This window comes from Camarhynchus parvulus, chromosome 1A, assembly GCF_901933205.1.
Source record: "Camarhynchus parvulus chromosome 1A, STF_HiC, whole genome shotgun sequence".
NCBI lineage: Eukaryota > Metazoa > Chordata > Aves > Passeriformes > Thraupidae > Camarhynchus > Camarhynchus parvulus.
The window spans coordinates 48,488,519-48,507,829 of NC_044586.1; the positions used below are offsets into that span (position 1 = coordinate 48,488,519).

At 40.5% G+C, this 19,311-nt stretch overlaps 1 protein-coding gene across 8 annotated transcripts in view; it reads right to left on the bottom strand.

Moving 5' to 3' along the window:
• Positions 1 to 3,937: 3,937 nt before the first annotated feature.
• CADPS2 (calcium dependent secretion activator 2) overlaps positions 3,938 to 19,311 on the bottom strand; it is a 280,917-nt gene continuing 265,543 nt past the window's right edge. For all 8 annotated transcript variants that reach the window (XM_030960018.1, XM_030960017.1, XM_030960022.1 and 5 more), the window contains 2 exons: positions 8,654 to 8,758; positions 3,938 to 4,900 (listed from right to left, as the gene is read on the bottom strand). In XM_030960018.1, the coding sequence (XP_030815878.1) occupies positions 4,730 to 4,900; positions 8,654 to 8,758 (276 nt within the window). In that variant the 3' untranslated portion in view covers positions 3,938 to 4,729. The remainder of the gene's footprint in view (positions 4,901 to 8,653; positions 8,759 to 19,311) is intronic.

Genomic DNA, 19,311 nt, shown 5'->3' on the forward strand with positions numbered 1-19,311 from the left:
GAGCCACCCTCGGAACTGAAGGGGGAGGAGGAAGAGATGGGCGCGACACGACAATACACCTGCTAAGGCCGAAAACAAACTTTTTGTTTGTGTGTGATTGATTTTTTTGTTTGTTTAGGTGCATTTTCCCCCCTGTCTCTGTCAAAGCGAAGTCCGGCCGTGCCGGAGGGAGGCCGGCCGTGGTGTCTCTGCGGCTCCCAGAGGCGTCCCGGGTTCCGTCCCTATGGCACAGAGGAAGCCCCGCTCCCGCCCCGCTCCCCGACTGCCCCGCCGCTGCCGTGCGGCTCCCGCCGTCTGCTCCGCTCTCCTCTGCTGACAGTCAAACATCTGACTCAGCCCCCCTCGGTAGGGGCCTAAGGGGCATTCTCTGGGCAGGAGCCCGCCCCACAGCCTTACACTCGCTCCCCGGCCCCCCGCGCTCATCGCCACGTCCCTCGTGGAGCCGCACTTGCTGCCCACTCCGAAGTTGACACTGGTGCCCCTCCCGCCCTCTGCGCCGGGGGTCTGGCGGGTCTCAGGAGGAGTTTCCCAAAACCTGGAAACATCCGGCACCTGATCCAACATGCCCCGGGAGCCCAGGAAGTGTTCTTGTGGGTGCCATGTCCACAGGCCAAGGAGGGAGGGGGGCCGCTCCGCTGGGCGCCTTCGATGAACAGCGGTGCCCCGGGAGCCACTCGCCCTCTCACTCTGGCTGCTCCTCCAAAGCGGCGCCGGTGCCTGCGCCGGGGGCTGCCCTCTGCTCCGGGTCGGGTTTAAAGGGAGGGGCCGCTCTACGAGCGCCGGTCTCGGCGGCCGGACCCGCCGGTGCGGGCTCAAAGGACGCGGCCCGAGCCGGCGGCCGTGCCCATCTGGAGGTGGGAGGCTCAGGGCCCCAGCGTCGCCCTGCCGCCGCTGTGCTCCCCCAGCCGCTGCCTTGCCTATCGCCTCCTTGTGTGGGGTAAGCGACAGCCGAGGGCAGCGAGCTCTCGGCTCCAGCGCCCTTTGCCCGGCGGCGGGAGAGCTGCGAGCGTCGCTTCCCGGCCCCGGCCCCGAGCATCGCTCGCAGCGGCGGCGCGCACCTGGTCGTGGCTTCTGATTCGGCTGCTAAAGCCCCGTTTATACCACTAAGACTCAGGGGAAAGGAATTAAACGAGACCGCTCCTGCCCCTTTCTGAAGAGCTCCTTGCACTCCGCGCCCGCGTAGGAAGAGTGGAGGTCCCCGCGGAGCCCCCGGAGCCCCGGGAGAGCGCGGCGGGCGCGGCGCTGTTTGCCTCGCTCGAAGGCTCACAGCGAGCGGTGATGCTGCCCGCTCGGGACGGGCACACAGCCTCGCTTAAACACAGCCGAAGTTAACACGTAGAGGCGGCCCCTGCGCCCTCCCTCACCGGGCACTGCCCCGGCTGCTGGAGGCGGCGGTGCCTAACGCTGGAGCTGTCACGCTGGTACTCACTGGTACTCTCAAGCATCATGTTGGTTCACGGTTTCACAAATCTAGGTACTAAAAAAAATATTTGCATTTGGAAGGAATTAAAGGACATCCGAAGCACTGTCTTTTCTGTACTTGTCATCCATTGATGTCTGCTGTGCTGTGTCTTTAACAATCCTATACTTTGTGACTGAGTTAATTTCTTTCCCAAACATCTTGAAACTTCTTCATGGTTACATAATCTGTGTTTTGGGTTTTTTTTTTTTTTTTAATTCTCATCATCTTTGGTTTGAGTTTTTTGTTTGCTTGTTTAGGATTTCCTTACTCATCTCTATCTTTCTGACAAATGTATCTTGCAAGTACTGCAAGCAGAAGAAATTGCATAGCAAAGTGCTTGACATATGGGGTGTCTGGGTATAATACTTGGCGAAATTTGAGTAACTCGGGCCCACTTCAAGCCACAAAATGTCATAGTCTTGTCTTGTTCAGGTGGGTTTTTCCTTATTAAAAAAAAAAATTATGTCAGGATGTAGACAAGATTAACTGCTCCCTAAGGCATAGGGAGCCGGGGGGACTCCCCTGGCTGCCTGGACAAGGCCCCACCAGTCAGGGCCAGTCCCACCACACCCAGCCAGGGAGCAGCACAGGGGAAGAGGTGGTGGCAACTCAGAGACCAGATCATTAACATGTTTGTGATGGTCAGAAAGCTCTGAAGTCAATCTCTGGATCAGGTTCTACACAAACAGGGCCCATAAACAAGCACATGTGGTGCTGTAGCTGAGGTGAGAATCCAGCACTCCTCTTCCATCGCTGGGGCAGAAGCTAGCAGCCCTGAACAGAGCAGAGATTGAGTCCCTGGACAGAGGCTGTGGCTAGGGGTCCCAGGTGAGGCTCATCAGGACCATGACAGCCTACAGTCTCTTGGGGATCTGACAGGTGAAATTTATACAACCTACTCTGCAATCATCCAAATTGACAGGGAGAGTTGTTTGCCTCATCAGGAAATCCTTCTTGGCATGGGGGCAGCTTGGGACAGAGGAAAAGCCCCAAGGGGAGTAAAGTGCAAATCACTCTTTCCCCAGGGCTTTTGGATAGCAGGGCTGGGCAGAGAGGCTAGTGCCAGGTCACTCTTGTCCTGGTGCTTCTCTTAGTGGCTTGCTAAGGATAGTGTTCAATTTGGATACTGCTTCCTACTCTTGTGTTACCTCAGAACTTCAAAAATCTAATGCCTTCTGGTGAAAGCCCTGCACAGACTTGACACAAGTCTGCAGTAGGAGGCCTTGGCAAGCACTGCAGGGCCTCTGAAGCGATACCTGCCTTTACCTCTTTACACCTGGCTTCTCTACAGGTACCTCTGCAGGGTCTAAATGTCAGGATGGGGAGAGGGGAAGCAGGGAGACTTTTGCAGAGACAAAACTTCCTCTGAGCCTGATTTACGTGATCTCTGTGCTTCATTGGGTTTAGGACATGGGTGTTACATTGGACAGCCTGGCTTCCTCTGCACCCTGCTGTTTGCCACAGCCAGGCTGGGGCTGAGGCTGCAGCTCCTGCCCAGGCAGGTTATTCCTTACCAAGGCTGGCTCTCAGCCAGAGCCCCAAATGGTCCTTCAAGCATCTTCAGCTTCCACACACCAGCACAACTAGGACAAATGACAGGAAAGGAATATGCAATTATTCTACTGCTATCAAAACCTGAATCAACCATCTAGCAGCCTGGCAATAGGGAAAAATAATGCTTGGGCTCCCTGTGCCTCCTTCAGCCCAGCAGAGACGGTGATGAAAAGCTGAGTAGAATGGTCTACCTTACCAGCTCCCAGCTCTTCCTTGTAGCTGAATTCACCTCAGCTCCATGGGATGATTAGGCTGGTTTGCCATAGAGAAAAGTTACCACTTAGGCTTTCTCTGCAGACACCTAGGAGAAGTGTAACTTGCCCTTCCCTGCTTGGCTGAGCTTCCAAGCGTGCTGAAAGCCACTTTTCCCTGCAGCTCTCATTCTCAGTTCCTGCAGCCCTGCATGTTTGCCATAGGCCCCTGAAATCCTACAGACTGTTCTTGCACAGAAACCTCACATCAACCTTGTAAACCCACACCAGTCCCTCAGGTATAATGCTATGGCTCAACAAGGACCTCAGCAACCTATTATTACTTCTCTGGGTGTCATCTGTGTTCTTTCTGGTTTTGTGTACATAAACTCAGGAATTAGTCATGCTCCCACAAAACAAACAACAACATCAAAAAAAGGCTCCTGTGTTTTTTGTAAGCTGTGTGAGTTTTGACTGATAAAAATTTGAATTCTTCCTAATTCATCCTGAGGGCATGAAAAAGCAGGCAGTGGGCCCTGTCTGTTCATCTGCTACTGAGAGATTTTTGTTTGCTTTTTTCCTTTATCAAGGCATTGTGTCCTTGGGTACTTGTTTGCTATATATATCTGCTCTATAAAAGAATTTGCTATATTATATTTGCTATAAATCACTATGTAAATGACATAATTCAAAACCCTCATTCTCACGAGGAATCATACAATGGTTCAAATTGTTTGAAATACTGAAAACATCTTTTAATTGTAGAATTCTATACAAACTTGGGTAGATACATAAATGGCCACAACAAAATGTGTTCTTATTGCCTGAAAATTTTCACAGAAATACAAACATAGATGGCAAGCTTACTGACATCCAACAGGATGAGATATCTTTAAACTTGCAAAATGAATAGACACGACACTCCTAAGCAGTTTGTATGTGTTTGACTGTCCTTGAAGCTCTTCTGCTTATATACCAACCTCAATATACAAAGAACCAAGATTAAAATTTTTAATGCACATCACATAATGATGTAAAATTAAGCACAAAAAAAGGTGAACAAATTGTAATCCTGGAAATACACTATTTTTTTTTTTACCTAGGGCATTGACTCATTCCAAGGATGATTTCCTGTATAGTTATGTTTTAAGTAAGACACACACCTTGTTTCTGCACAGGACATCAATATCAGATGGAGATACAAGAATGAATGGTAGCAAACATAAGGGAAAGAAATGTAATCACAAGTGGAACTCAAACTACATGCCAGTGTTCTTGCAGCCCTAAGCAAAGCTATACATAAAAATATGCTACAACCATTAGTCTCAAAAAGTCCTTGGCACTTTTCCTCTGATAATCTTACTTTCTTTTTTTAATGGAGCAAATTACATTTCTGCACCAATATCATAAGGCAAAACTATAAAAGCAATTACAAGGACAAGTTGCCAAAAAACCCCAAGGCAAAGATAAACCCCACCCTCAGACCATCACCCCCCAGCTCTGAATGCTTTGTGAAATAAAATCATCCCTCCTCCTCATCACTGTCTTTCATTGTAATGCCCTGAAGTCCTCCTGCATCCGTGACCGAGACCGTGGCTTCCTCCACAGTCAGCCGGCTGTGCACGGTGTCGTAGGTTTTGCTGTTCAGCGTCCCCTCCATCACGCCTTGCAGCCTGAAGTCTCGGTAGGTTTTCTGTGGCAAAAGTAAAACATCCTCAATTGGGCTCCAGCAAGTCTCTTCAGCAAGTACTCTCTCAGTACTCTTTCACTAAACACTGGCCATTTCTAGCATGCCAGTGGCACAGGTTTATTCCTCCTGCAGGTTAAGCACCTATCACCTTGATAACGATTTTGCGATCTTAGCTTTTGGGCTGCGTGAGATTTCTACAAACTCTAGAGATTCTAATTTGATGGTTATTCCTTTAAGAGATTGTATTTTGTGCTGCAGCATACTCTAACTGCTGATTTCTCAGTAACTTCCATTTCTTTCACTTATTCAATAAGACACCAGCTGAGATTTTTTTCTAAACACCTATTGAAATGTGTATCTGGCTACAGGCAGTTCAGTTCTGTCATTTCACAGAAAATGTAAATGCCTGACCTTTTCCCCAGTAGTGTAATTTTATTTATATTTCTCTACACATTTATATGCCAAATGTGGAAAAAATAATGATTATATATTACATTATAATATAATATAGACTCTAATAATGAATACAGATTATGATCTATACTATACAGTGTCAGAATTTCTGAGGTGACTACCTAGTTAATTTACATTCTAAGTCTCTACATCTTGATTTGCATCTACTCTTTTTTTTCATTTCAGAAGATTTTGTTTTCCTGGTATTCATCCTTTCTTTCTTTGTTTTTCCATCATGTAAGAATTCTGTGTGGAATTGTTTTATTCATCAATGCTATGTTCAAGTAACCACATGGAAAAATCAACTATGTACTTCATTCTTAATTTGTAACACATTTGAAATAATCTTTCCTGATGTTACCCTTAAAGGCTTAAGAAGGACAAGTTGATCTAGGCAGTTTCTTATTTTGTGTATGCTATCACTACAAATTCTCAATGTTTTGGAAGAGAATATGGGGAAAAGAAAATGGAAGATAATTAAGGGCTATCAGGCCCATTCCTTTGCCTGAGGAGGAGACCACGTACAACTCTTAGGGAAAGAAAAGATTTCACTCAAAACTTCAGAGAACTGCAAAAGACCACTCTTAAATTGGTAACGTTTCAGTTGGGAGATTTTTTTTCTGTTACTATGATGATTATTTAAACCTTGTTTGAATCACTGTGACAGATTTATTTGACTTTCACAGGTCAATATCAGAGTCAATGGATGCAGCTTATGTTTTGCTCACACACTCCTGCGAGTACCCTGCCTGGTCTTTTTCAAGTGTCACCATTGCATTCCCTTTTTATAACACTGTGCATTCAATTTGCTTTGATGCTGTTAACAGGTCCTACAGCAATTTCCTTCACTTTTACATTGTATTCTTCCCATTCTCAGACCAGCACTCTGGGGTTCAGACATTGCTCTTCTCTTGACATAGTTTTGCAGGATAATAATGTTCACTTCCAAGCTTAATTTTTCATTTCTCCCTAACTTTCTTAGTCCTTGACCCTTCTTTAGTCACATCCCTCTGCACGTGTCTCAGACATCTAATGAAACCTTTATGTCATCATAAGCCTTTAAAGAGAATAAAGGGAACAATGTTTCTTCTTCTAGGCTTTCTTTATGAGGCCACTACTCTTGTTGCATCCGGATCTGAAATAATTATATTTCTCTTAGTCATCCTGTGTCCTTCAAAAATGACCTCCTACTTATTTGGGGTTTTATTGGTGTTTTTTATTATTTTTTTTTAATATTTTTAAGAGGTGATAGGAGCAATATAGCTTCCTATGGGTTTTTTTGTGGTTTTTGTTTCCTTGGTTTCATTTGTTTGTTTATTCTTTTTCTAAAGCAAACACAAAAATGCCTTCATTCACTCTATTTTGGAGGAACTGTGCTTCCCCACATCTCTCTGCAGCTGGGCTACAGCAGGAAAAGTTTCTTATGATACTCTTCTTGAGCCATTGTTTTGTATTTCCCAGCAGACTCCTGTCTGCTGAGTTCCTGTTTTACCAGTTCTATCTTCACCCACCAAAATTTTCTGTTTTCCAGAACCAGTATGATTGACATCATCTTCTTCAGTCTTTAATATCCACAGAAGGTGCCACGGAACAACACAGTTGGAATTTACATGCAGAGCAAACCAGGTATATGTATGGCACAGAAAGGCCACTGCCAGCAGCAGTGTTCCCACCTCCAGCAGGAGCCTCCCCCTTTTGAACAAGGTGTGTTCAAACCAGTGTGCCAGGTGGCAGAGGGAAGGTAGGTTGGCAGTGCTGCTCATTCACCTGAAATTCAGCTTTGTAAGAGTTTCATTTAACCTGCTTGGTGATATTTCTCTTGTACAATTTAGCCTGCTCATTCTCAGATCTCATGGGGCACAGGTTTTAGATCCTCTAACACCTATCTTCTTCCTCAGAGGATGATAGCTACCTTGGAAAGGGACTTTTTCAAGGGCATGGAGTGAGAACAAGAGGGAATGGATTCAAACTGAGAGTAGGTTTAGATTAGACATTTGTAAAAGTCCTTACTGTGAGGGTGGTGAGGCACTGGAACAGGTTGCCCAGGTAAGTTGCAGATGCCCCATCCCTGGAAGTCTTCAAGACCAGGCTGGATGGAACTTTGAGCAGCCTGGTCTAGTGAGAGGTTCCCTGCCCATGGCAGAGGGATTGGAACTAGATAATATTTAAGGACCTTCCAACCCAAACCATTTTATGGTTCTGTGATTCATCTGAGAATAGCTTTAAACTTTTCCCAAGAGCCATTCATTTTAACAAGGAACAGCAAACTGCTTTTGCCTTTTGGGCACACAATCAAGTGAAGAGCCAAATCCTGCTCCCAGAGAAATCAGTTAAGGTCAAAACCAGCAAAGCTAACCTTGGGTGTTTCAGGGAGCCATCATTATTATGACTGTTTTCTTGCATTTCTCTCTGTTCTATTCCTTTTTGCTAGTGAATCCTGAAAGCTGCAGTTGCAATTCCAGTGACCAGGAATTAAAATGCTTCTGACTTTATAGTCTTGCATGAATTTAATGAGAATTATTTTTTTTAAGAAATCAAGGTCACTACTGACAACAGGTATTTCTTATTCCACATTTGTACAGATAACAAAAATATCCGAAGTTAAACAAGATAGAATTAAAAGGAAGAAAATCTGAAATGGTTTTCTGTCTCTTGCCTAAGGGTATCAACTAAGATCTGAAAGGGAGTTAGGAGCAAACTTTCTTTTATGGTAGGCTAACCCATAATTGCCTATTGCAAGGCATGTTGCACTCTGCTTGGAAGCTTTTGACATTGGCCAATGTAAATGGCTGAGTACTGAAGAGAAGGGATTGGTATTTCTATTGATACTTATCCCTGAGTATGAAAGATTAGAAAATGTTATTTAATACATTGAATACTGTTTTCCATTAAGCCCAGTGATTACATGTGCACAAAAAACAAAATAGTTCCTATTTTTAGGAGAAGGGGGAAAATGGAGAAGGAACACTATTGAAATTATTCAGGTAAAACAAAAAATCAGTAACAAGACAAATAATAATTTAGTAAGAATAATACAGCAATGCTGTACAGCTATCTGCAAAATTCCTTGGAACTATATTAATTTTCCCAAATCTAGAATATATAACAAATCCAAGTGCACATATAATTAGCGTTAAGGGTTTCAGTAAGTTATTTTACTCCTGGAATTTGCTACAACTGTGGGGGGAAAAAATCCCAACCTAAACCCACACATTTTTTAAGTTTTGGGTTGATCATCCCTGTTCTTACTTTATTACTTTTCTCTCTGTATTATGCAGTCTAATGCAAACATATTTTATTTACCTTCACAATCTTGATGAGAGTCTTCAGTTGGTAGATGTGAAGCTGAACATCTAATCTGTCAGCCAACCACATGCATATGACTTTCATGGAGTTGCTATACCATTGCTGAAAAGAAGGATAAAAAAAACCAACAACAAACACCACCAAATAACCCTGCAGTATTCATTTAACAGATTTGGTAATGAGAGGTAATGAAACACTTTGAAATGATCACAGATCAGCACTTGAAATCAACAACGATATAATTTCCTGTTATGAGAATTGCATGGGTCAGTGGGAAATCAAATAACTTGATCTAAACCATTCTTTACAGGAATTAGCACCTGCCATTTTATCTTTTAGTTACAACATATTCAAGCAAAATAGTGTTATGCACTTTGTTATCTGTCAGTGAGAATGGATATTAAAGATACAATTACAGGAGAGAACTGACAGCTGAAACAGCCAGGATAGAAGCAGGTAGGCTATATTGAGAAAGAATTTACAATAACCAGATTTTTCAATCCAGACAAGAAAACAGTACCAGATAATAAGAAACTTTTTATTTTCTTTCTTTTTTTAATTACTTCATCATTAAATAAAAAATATCAAAAATCCCTGGAAACTGTTTTTTAATATTATCAAACCACCACTCCACCCTTCTCAAAATAACCATATTAAGGTTTTGATTTACATTAATTACTAATTATAATTACAGCCTACCTCATTTCCTTTTTATGTCTTAGGCATGGGTATGTTTTCACTCAACACTTCACAAATGGATGGGTTAAGAATAAGCCCTCTGCTGTTGGAGTCTGTGTTACTGTAAAAAAATGCTCAGTTCCAAATAGCTACTGTAATAGTTCTTTCACATTAACTGGATTAGAAGAGATTTTACTAAATATAGTTGTAGCATTTTTTCTCCCTCCTGTAAAATCACAACCAGATGTCATTTAGTCAAACTGTAAAAAAGAAGGGATTTTTTTTTCATTTAAACAGTGAGAGATTAAAATAGTTTGTGTCATAGCTGTGTTTCTAGTCTCTTTTCCCACAGGAAAGAGGCTTAAATTCTTTTCTAATATAATTTCCTGTGTCTTTGCAAAATACAGAGATATGCAAAGAGAGGAAACTGTGCATATTTAAAAATGCAGCATGTTAGGCAAGGTATATTTTGTGAGAGTACTTCAAAGGAAGTATCTAACATGTCTTATTATCCACCTCCACATGAAAAAATAAAATAAAATATATACTGAAAATATGAATACAAATTACTTGCTACTGGATGTAACAAAAGAAAGAAATAGAATTCTTCCATCAAATGTAGCTCTCTGTAAAAAGCTCAGAATACATGCAGTAAATAACTACAAATGTCTTTTCCTTACAGGGAACAGTCTCATCACATTATAACTATCAGTTTTAAGAGAAGTTTGAAATTAGATATTCATAGAATAATTCTTCTGTTTATTTTTTTCTATGTGTTAAATTATATTTTAGTTGTAAATCACTGAAAAGAAATTACTTTTTAGAGTTTCTCCTATTAATTTACTATTTTACAGAAGGGAAAAATGCACCACAAAAAAGGCGGACAGCCTCAAATTTCGTAAGAGTAGTTTGATTTATTCACTAAATTGTGGAACTGATTAGATATCTATAAAATTCTGTTTTTAGATCATGGAATGACATTCTTATCCTATTCACATTATTTCATCCCTAACATGCATGCTGGTATTGATTTTCTTTGTAAGTACCTGCAAAATATTTTTAATGTGACAGATTTGTTGCTAAGTGGTAAATTATATGACAGGTGTTGTATGTATACAGATGTCTAGAAAATTAAATGCAATTGTGCTTATTAATTGGGGAACTCTGCTGATCTAAATAAACACAAAAATTCCTACATGAAACATTCTACCCAAATGCAGCAAGATAAACCAAGAAATTACATTCTCACTCAGACCCTACTCTTTTTAATTTTAAACACAATTCTGGTAAAGAGAACTATTTTGGTAGGGGAGCTTTTTGAAAACTGATATTCTCCAGTAATCCAGCATCCGTTATGTATTTTGTTTGTATCAAGTAGAACGCAGAACGGGCTCAAACTTGCTCAGACAAGCAACATACAGACAGAATAGAAAATTCTGAGACTGATTTTCCCATGCAACAATACTGAACAGTGACAGATTACTGACAATAGACTGTTCCAGTTTTCTGGCAAAATGTTTTAAAGCCCAACCAGGAAACTTATTTAAGATGGATGCAATAAAACTTTGACTCTACATACCTGTGATATTCTTACATGCACTGAAAGCAAAGCTAAGACATTGGAGGAAATGAATTCTCTACTCAACTTTATGAATGAAAGCAATATAATACGTTGTCCTGACTAGCTTTGACGCATTAAACTTTCAGTACAAATGTTTAATTTGGTGATTGTGAAATAATACTACAATACTTGCTCTTCTGTCAACATCCCTTGTTCAGAAAAAATATGACTGCTGTTTTATTAGAAAAAAAAGTATTTTTATTTCTTTAACAGTATTTTTAATAAAAATCACATCCAGTATACTTGTAGAACTCTCCCAGAGGTACTTGTGGGTAGGATTGTTGTTAATGATTGATCTTGTATCCACTAGTTTTGAGGACTTAGTATAGGCTGAAGCCGCATAAACTTAAATCTGCTGGACTCCATAACAAGAAAATAAATATTTCCCTGTAACTTCTTTTTGAGTCTGTTAGAAAGCACAGCACTGCAAATTCCTCTCGGAGAATTCAAGGCCACACATTTTGACAAACATGAGCAGGTTAGAGAGGCAGGGATAGATCTCTTGTGACTGATGGGAACCTACTGCAAACCCCAAAACTTCAGTGATTGGATAATTGTCCTGAGATTACCCAGTTAAAACAACAGTGACAACAACAACAACAACAACAATCGCTTTTAACCAGTTTTAAGAAAAAGTAACTTTCCCATTAGTAACAATAGCAGTGAAAGGACAATGCATCTCTTGCAGATCTCATTATTTGGAACTACTGCCACATTCTTTGCTGTTGTCTATGCAACAGTAAAGCAGTAAGTGTTTATTATACATTTTTTCCAAATCAGCAGATAACAGCAGCCAACCACTTTAACAAAAATGTTTGCCTCACTATTTCCTCCTCTCTCCTTATTCACAGCCCATCCAGCTCCTGTAAGGGCATGCATTACTCACTTCATTTTCCTGAGATACCTCTTTCAAAGTAAAAAATAAGAGAAAAGGAAAGGCTGGGGTTGACTCTGTGAGACCCCTGTATTTATTCACACTTATTGTGCATGACTGTACACTGGTAAATCATATTAGCAGCCCGTCTCCCCATCAAGCTGCTACTTGCTTTCCAGCCCTGGGAAGGTTCAACAAATCAACAGGAGCACGGAAAACAGAACATCAGTCTAATCTAGTGTTTAAGGTGAAGTTTTCAAACCCAATCTAAGAAGATCTTTAGAGCAAGCAACAAGCTGAAGGGCTCAGAAGGTGGTATTGACAATGAAAGAGTGTTGAAATATTGAGAAGCGCAGCACTTGTGCATTTTTAATAACAAGAGGGTCAACAAGGACACAGCTCCCTCAGTGCCAATAGTTGCCACACCAGGGCTATAAACGCTCTCAGTTCATCAGATTTCTTAAACAGTTCATCAGCTTTCTTAAACACCCTAAACCCCCTCAGCAGACCTTTAGTCTTAAATTAACAAACCAAAGCAATGAAAGAGGGTGCAGCTTGAATGGCCAGCATTGATCCCCAACGGGGCTCGGCGCAGCTACAGGCACTGAAAAACTCGTTCCATTGTCAGGAGGAATTGACAAACCTCCTGGCCTAAATAGTCCAGCTCAGACGGGCTGGAGGCACGCAGCTGTAAAGGGCTCCCCTCGCCCCGCTCCCAGCGCTCACAATGCGCCAGGCATGAGCTCTTTGTCAGGCCCAGACTCTGCAATTTTCTAACAAGGATTAAAGTTGTTTCTCGGCAGGGCTAGTGAAAAGCGATTTAGCAACATACCGTGCTTTCTTCAGGCAAGTTAAAGAGAAGTAGTTAAGGAATTTCATTATTCTGCTGACCAGTGGAAACACAAAACAAATATAATAAATATTCACCACCTTTCTGGGTGCCTGAGCTATAACATTCGCAGAATGGTTCAATTAAATATAACACTTATTGGCTGAAAGCAAGCACTTCAAATTTATTTTTGAAGATTTATAAAAAGGTGCAGCTGTTTGCCACCTGGAAGGAGGCTCAATACATAGCAATACACAATGGCTCAGTCCTTCTAGGGCTGGTATCCCTAACGCCTAAGCCACAAGACCCCGTTGAGTTTCTATACCTTGACTGCTCTTGATAAATGAGCATTGTCATAATGCTTTCTCCACTGAGTATGGCAGGGGAACAGCTTTCCTAGGAACTGCATTTTATGCTCCTGGGGAAGCCTTTATCGCACTATTGATCAGGAATTTAGTCGCTCAGACCACAACAGGATGTTTCTACTTTCTTCAGCTTACTTGCCCTACCAGAAACAGTAACAAAAAGTACACTTCTCACTAAAGACACTGTACACTAAATGCAGCATAAGCTAAAGTGTGAAAATAATAATGAGCTAATATAAGACAAAACATGAGCATGTTAAAATTTAAGTGCTAAAATGCCTAGTTTTTATTAAAGGTCAATGCTATTATATTGCTTCAAGTGTATGACAGCACTACAAGTAGGCCATGGAACTTTTAGGACATTTTAAAAAATAAATGAATTATTTCTTAAAAATGCAAACAGTAAAAGCTGAAAAAAAAGCCCCCGATTTAAGTTTCATAATTAATTTCCCTTTTTGTAAAATATGAGTAGTCATACTGATTGCCTTTGTTGAATGTTAAAGATAATGAGGGACACGAATGTCATTTGTAGTGTTTTTGAAAATACTCAGAGGTTTACAAGTTATAGCTTTATTTTCAAGTTAGGCAGGTTTTTCAAGTTAGATAGATATCATCCACTTAAATGAAGATTTTTATCTCAGCAATGATGAGTTCAAACACTCTTCTGAAAGCTGGGAAGGCTTGGTAACTCTGAAAGCACCCCCCAAGTCATGGGGGGTCATCATGATGCCACCACATTTATTCCTTTTGCATCTTTTTTTTTCCCCTAGGAACTTCTATTTAAGATAAACTGAAAAAAATTAAAATTAAACTAAGTATGAGTAGAAAACCCATGGAGTTGGCTTTGTTGGAAACAAATGAAGCTTTTTCCTAGGCAAAAAAAATCAGATATTTAAAAGCCCTTGATCTGGAAAATGCCAAAGACGAAATCAATATTGTGTCAAATGCAAAAACTCTATCTCTATTCCCCATTTTGCTAGAGTCCCTTCTGACTTTTTCATTCAAGGACTTGTCCAGAAGTCCTCCCATTGCTGTGTCACTTATTTCTACTGCAATGCTGCTGTGTTCCCTGAACCTCTGACACATTCCTCTGTCACCACACCAGTGTCTTACCCTCCGAATGCTTGGCACCATTTATCCAGGAACCTTCCTGGAAATATCTCAGGCTTTCATCCAGCTTCCATGTTTTGCTTCCTCCTCTGGGCCTGGAATGCTAAGTCATGTTTTGAACTTTGTTTTAGGAATGTGCAAAAACGTTGACAGCCTAAATTATAGGTATGTGTATCAGGAAAGGAGAGGTGAGACACCACAGTCTGCTTCAATACTCAAACTTCTGATACAAGATTTCCTAAGTTTAGTGATTTGAAATTAAAAACTCTTTTTGGGTACTCGCCCCCCTCTCCCCCACTTTTAGTTTTTTCCCCTTACCCCTTCCAACCCTCCTTTTTTTTTTTTTTTAAAATCTGATTCTAGTAGATTTAAGAACTTGCTTCTTGCACACTACTTGACCAAGGAAGAAAGCTTTTCTTTCTTCCAGTGGGATGCTTCCTTTTGCTTTCTTTTGCCTTTCCTTTTTTTCTGCCATTACTCCAGCCTCCCAGGAAGCTCAGAAAGCATTTTGTTTTTCTTAAGAACAAATACTGTAGTCTCTAGCCAGTCTCTTTTCTGCCTATTTGAATGAAGGACTCCCACTGCCACTCCCAAAGAAATCAGGGAAAAGGAAAGGAGCTCAATAGAAAAAGGGACTCAAACCTTGATGGAAAGACCTTGTTGAGAAAGACTTTTGACAACAAACAAGTGAACAGTTGTCGGATGGGATATTTTGATGATAAAAGGAAACAAAATTAATTTTCAGAAATCAATAACGAGAAGAAAAGAAAAACCGTGGCTCATTTAAAAGCATATTAAGTATCTTTGAAATTAATGATCAAAAAGGATATATAGTTCTGAAAAACCAAAGAATATCTAAGGTATGAAAAGCTTATCTTTTAGAAGGAAGGTAATTTTTTTGTATTTTTGGCTTCTAATTAGAAGATGGCTAGTTGCTATAGAACTGCTGCCAATTCACAAATAAATATACACTTTTAATGCAAAATATACAGTACTCATATTTGCTTGTATTTCATATTGGTTATTAAACAGCAATTTACAGTATTTATGCTACTTTATAATGTTTGTGACCTTCTTTTTTTTCCTGGCTTCTTCACATATGGCAGACAAGCTGAAAAACTGGAAGTTTGCAAAATTAGACACACGTAACTTCCTTCCATATCTGGACATATGATTTTAAACAGTAGGTACTAGCATGATGCTCCTGGCTGTGAGAGACTAACAGTATAAACAGCTCCACTCTGGATACGCACTGCATCTGTGAACAAAACTTCCATAGGTTATTCTGGTGCTAAACCCTGTAGAGCAAACAGTGTCAGTCTTGCTACACTGTGTTGTGTTGCAATTTGGGTATATCCACAAACATCCTCCAAGGCACAGAACTGAGAACATCACTTGAGTGACCCTGAAACGAAAGCCAGCTTGGATCCTCAAAATAAACAAATTAACATAATGCAAAATGACCAAGTTTTACTCATTATAACACTTGCCTCTTGCTATCAGGCTCTAGTTTCAAAACCCCTACAAATGTATTTAGCTGTACAAATGCTAAGCAGTCTTCCTCAGTGAATGCCTAACATTATAGAATCATAGAATGATTTGAGTTGGAAGGGGCATTAAAGATAATTTAGTTCCAATCCTCCTGCCAATCCACCAGACCAAGTTGCTCAAGATCCCATCCAACCTTACCTTCAACGCTTTCAGGGATGGGGCATCTCCAGCCTCTCTGGGTATCTTGTTCCAATGCCTCACTACCCTCTGAATAAGTACTTTCTTTCTAACACCTAATCTAAACCTACACTCTTTCAGTTTAAAACCACTGTCCCTTGTTTTGTCACTACACACCCCTATAAAAAGTCTCTCTTCCTCCTTTTTATAAGCCTCCTTATTGTACTGGAAGGCTGCTCTAAGGTCTCCCTGGAGCTTTCTCTTCCCCAGCCTGAACAACCCCAGCTCTCCCAGCCCGTCTTCACAGGAGAGATGCCCCAGCCCATGGATCATCTTTGGGGTCCTCAGTAAGGCTAAAGGTCTGGGTTCACTCTGCCTGTAAGGTACGCAATCAAGACACCCATCTCTCCTTTAGCCCACTCATCCAGAACTCCCTGGGGACTTCTCACTGGCTGGAGTGAGATATCATCAAAGGGACCACAGGAGACCTCCTGTTAGCTTCTCCCTGAAAGTAAGAATATTCTTCATCTCAGTACCAAAAGTGAGATAGGCTGAAACTGGGTCGGAATCTGTGCTGTAACTTTTACACTCACTTTAGTACATTTTACCCTAGAATCTCCTACTTAAGACTCCCTGCTCCCTGTGGAGTGAGGTCAAGTACATATTTTTTATTACAGTATTTAAATCACCCTGAGTTCTTCTGAGTGAGTATTTACAGGCAGCTCATTTATTTCCACCTCATCAATCTTGACTCCTCCATTTACTCTTTATGTTATTGCAGTGCTGTGTGACAGAGCTGGATGTAGCTGTGAAGCTGAGAGGGAGATGCACACTGCTGCAGCTCTTACACCACAGCAACTGGGCACTACACTGGGCTGCCCTAATGTGGAGCAGAGGTCCAGCCTCCTACATCCCTCTTGCCTCTTTCCTCCCCTTTCTCTAAGGATGAAATGTCCTTGGACTGGGCAGGCGCCTGGTTTGCTCCTTTCCATCCCAGACCCTGTTGCCCATGAACACTCTTTCAGCTATGTAAATTTTACAGCTGTGTTGGGGTGGTTTTTTGAGCTGATTTTTCTCTGCATTATTTTTACTTTTTTTCCTTGCTCTTTAAGTGCAGTATAATGCAAAAGACAGTCACTGCAATGTAAATTAAGAAAATATACCTTGAAACACCTGAAAATTATTTAAAGAAAATCATATCTGTACAGTTCAACACTTCTGCACATTTAAATCACCACTAAAGCTTTGGTTTCCCATGATTGAAGAGGTGAAGAAGCTCTTTCCACTGACAAATCTGTGTCAGAGCACTCTGCAGCATCCTTATCTATTCTGATTTGTAACATAGCAACCTCTTTGTGTTATACCTGACTTGTTATAGTAAAACCAGATTATTCTTATGGTTTCTGGCACTATTTTCCTTGTAATGTGATCAACAATGTGGTTGTGTGCCTATTTGTGAACACTTATGAAGAGTTTTGTTTTACTTTCCTTTTTCAACTAAGCTTGACCCAAATGAAATACAAGTATAAACATCAAACCTGCAAGTAACGTTTGAGAAGCCACAAGGTTCTCCTGCTGTTTATACGTGTGTGAATTACAGTACATCAAGAAATCAATATTCCCTAGATGGTGCTTGTGCCTGGCACTTCATGGTGAACAAACATTAGGTAAGACAATACAAATGGTACAATCCTTATTGATTTCTCTTGACTGTGTAGAATGTGAAAGCTGCAGCCACAGTTAACACTTACTGACAGCCTCATCTGAAGTTTCAGTGCTATTTTATATTTTTATAGTTGCCCATGCTCAATTGATTCTATTAAGTTGCTAGACACATTTCAAGCCATCTAGGTAAGAAGAAAAAGTGTAGTGCCTGGAATGAGATGCTGCTACTTTATGCCTAAGTGGGATAAAAAGGTTAAAGGACTAAATTGGGCCTGGATGTTGGAAGGAGCTCTCCTTTATTAGATAGAATTGTTATTGTTTTTAGTGAATGGGTATTGTGAGTGATGGATAGATCCATATAACTAAGTTAATAAATGAATGAACAGTATATACCAGAAATGCGTATGAAGAAACTGTACTGGAAGCTCCCAGTATTATAGAACCTCCCCAAACAAACAAGCAAAACCTCCTTGTGGTTCTATTTGATTGAAAAACTTCCTTCAGGGAAAAAAAAATCAGATGGGTTTTAGAATATTAAGTTTAGGATTTTTTTTCTCCTCATTTTTCCTGTTGTGACTTGTAACATGCACTTAAAACTGCTTTTTAAGGGTAATTTATACATTGTTCTTTATTTCCTGTCTAAAAAAGTGAGCTTCTCACACAAGTCAGGGGACTTAGGGGATAGTGCAGTATAAGAAATTCTGAATGTAAGGCTATGAGTTTTAGTGCCTTAAAAATAATCTTCTATTTTCCTTTCATACCCAGAGAGCACTTTTAGCACGACATCAAAATATCTATTTCATAGTTTCTTACTTCCCAGCTGGAAAAATTTAATATGATCGAATTGGTGTGAAAAAGGTGTCAGACATCCATTCCATGAATACTAAATGCAGAATGGACTATGGGATATTTAATGTTTTGGGAAAATAATTTTTGTATCTTTTTGGATTGTGTGGTACACAACAAAATGGAAATTCAGGAATGAAGAATGGCATAAAGAATGAAGACGTGAAAGTGTATAATATCAAAGCCATATAAAAGACAGTCATATTATGTCATTGTGTTTCTCTAGAGAAAACACTATCAGCTGCAATATAAAACAGCTTACAAAGTGCTGAATATTCTGATCCTGAAGCAGGAAACTCTGAAGCACATGCTTTACTTTAAGTGTGTTGTGGTTGTACTGATTTCAACAGTACTGAGCTTTGCTGCAGTCATAGCAGCATAATCAGCACCCTCTAAGTGTGGGCACTCTTTTTCTCAGCATAATCCAGAAAAAAAATCAAAGAAAACTTCTACACTAAATGAAAACAGAGGGAGGTTACATTTTTCAGATTTCAAATGAGCTTTTTTTTCTTTTATAGAGATTGCTACCTTGAGAAATGAGGTGAGTCTATTTGAAAACATCAGGAATAATTTAGCAAACTTTAAAAAGACTTTGAACAGTAAGTTTGCAAGATGTTGCTTCCATCCTGCAGAAGAGTTTCCTGTATTTGAGCATGTCAATATAACTTACTTTTTCAGTGACACTGCCTACAGTTTTCTTTAAAATTCTTTTACCAAAAGAGAAACAACTGTTTCAAAATGACAAAAAATTCTGTTAGATCACGAGACAACTACAGAGTGGTTTTCATATCACGAGCTTTCTATTTCCCCTATAAAGTAAGAGACGTAATTAAAGATGAGTTAAGACTTTGGTGAAAATCTAAAGAGCATCGGCAAATCTGAGCACTGCTCAGCTTTTCAATTGCTTTTCTACTTCTCGGTTCTTTTAAATGGTTTTCTATGGCAGGAACATTTTTCTTAATTAGTCACAGCTAATTACTGTTCTGGCATAGACAAGTA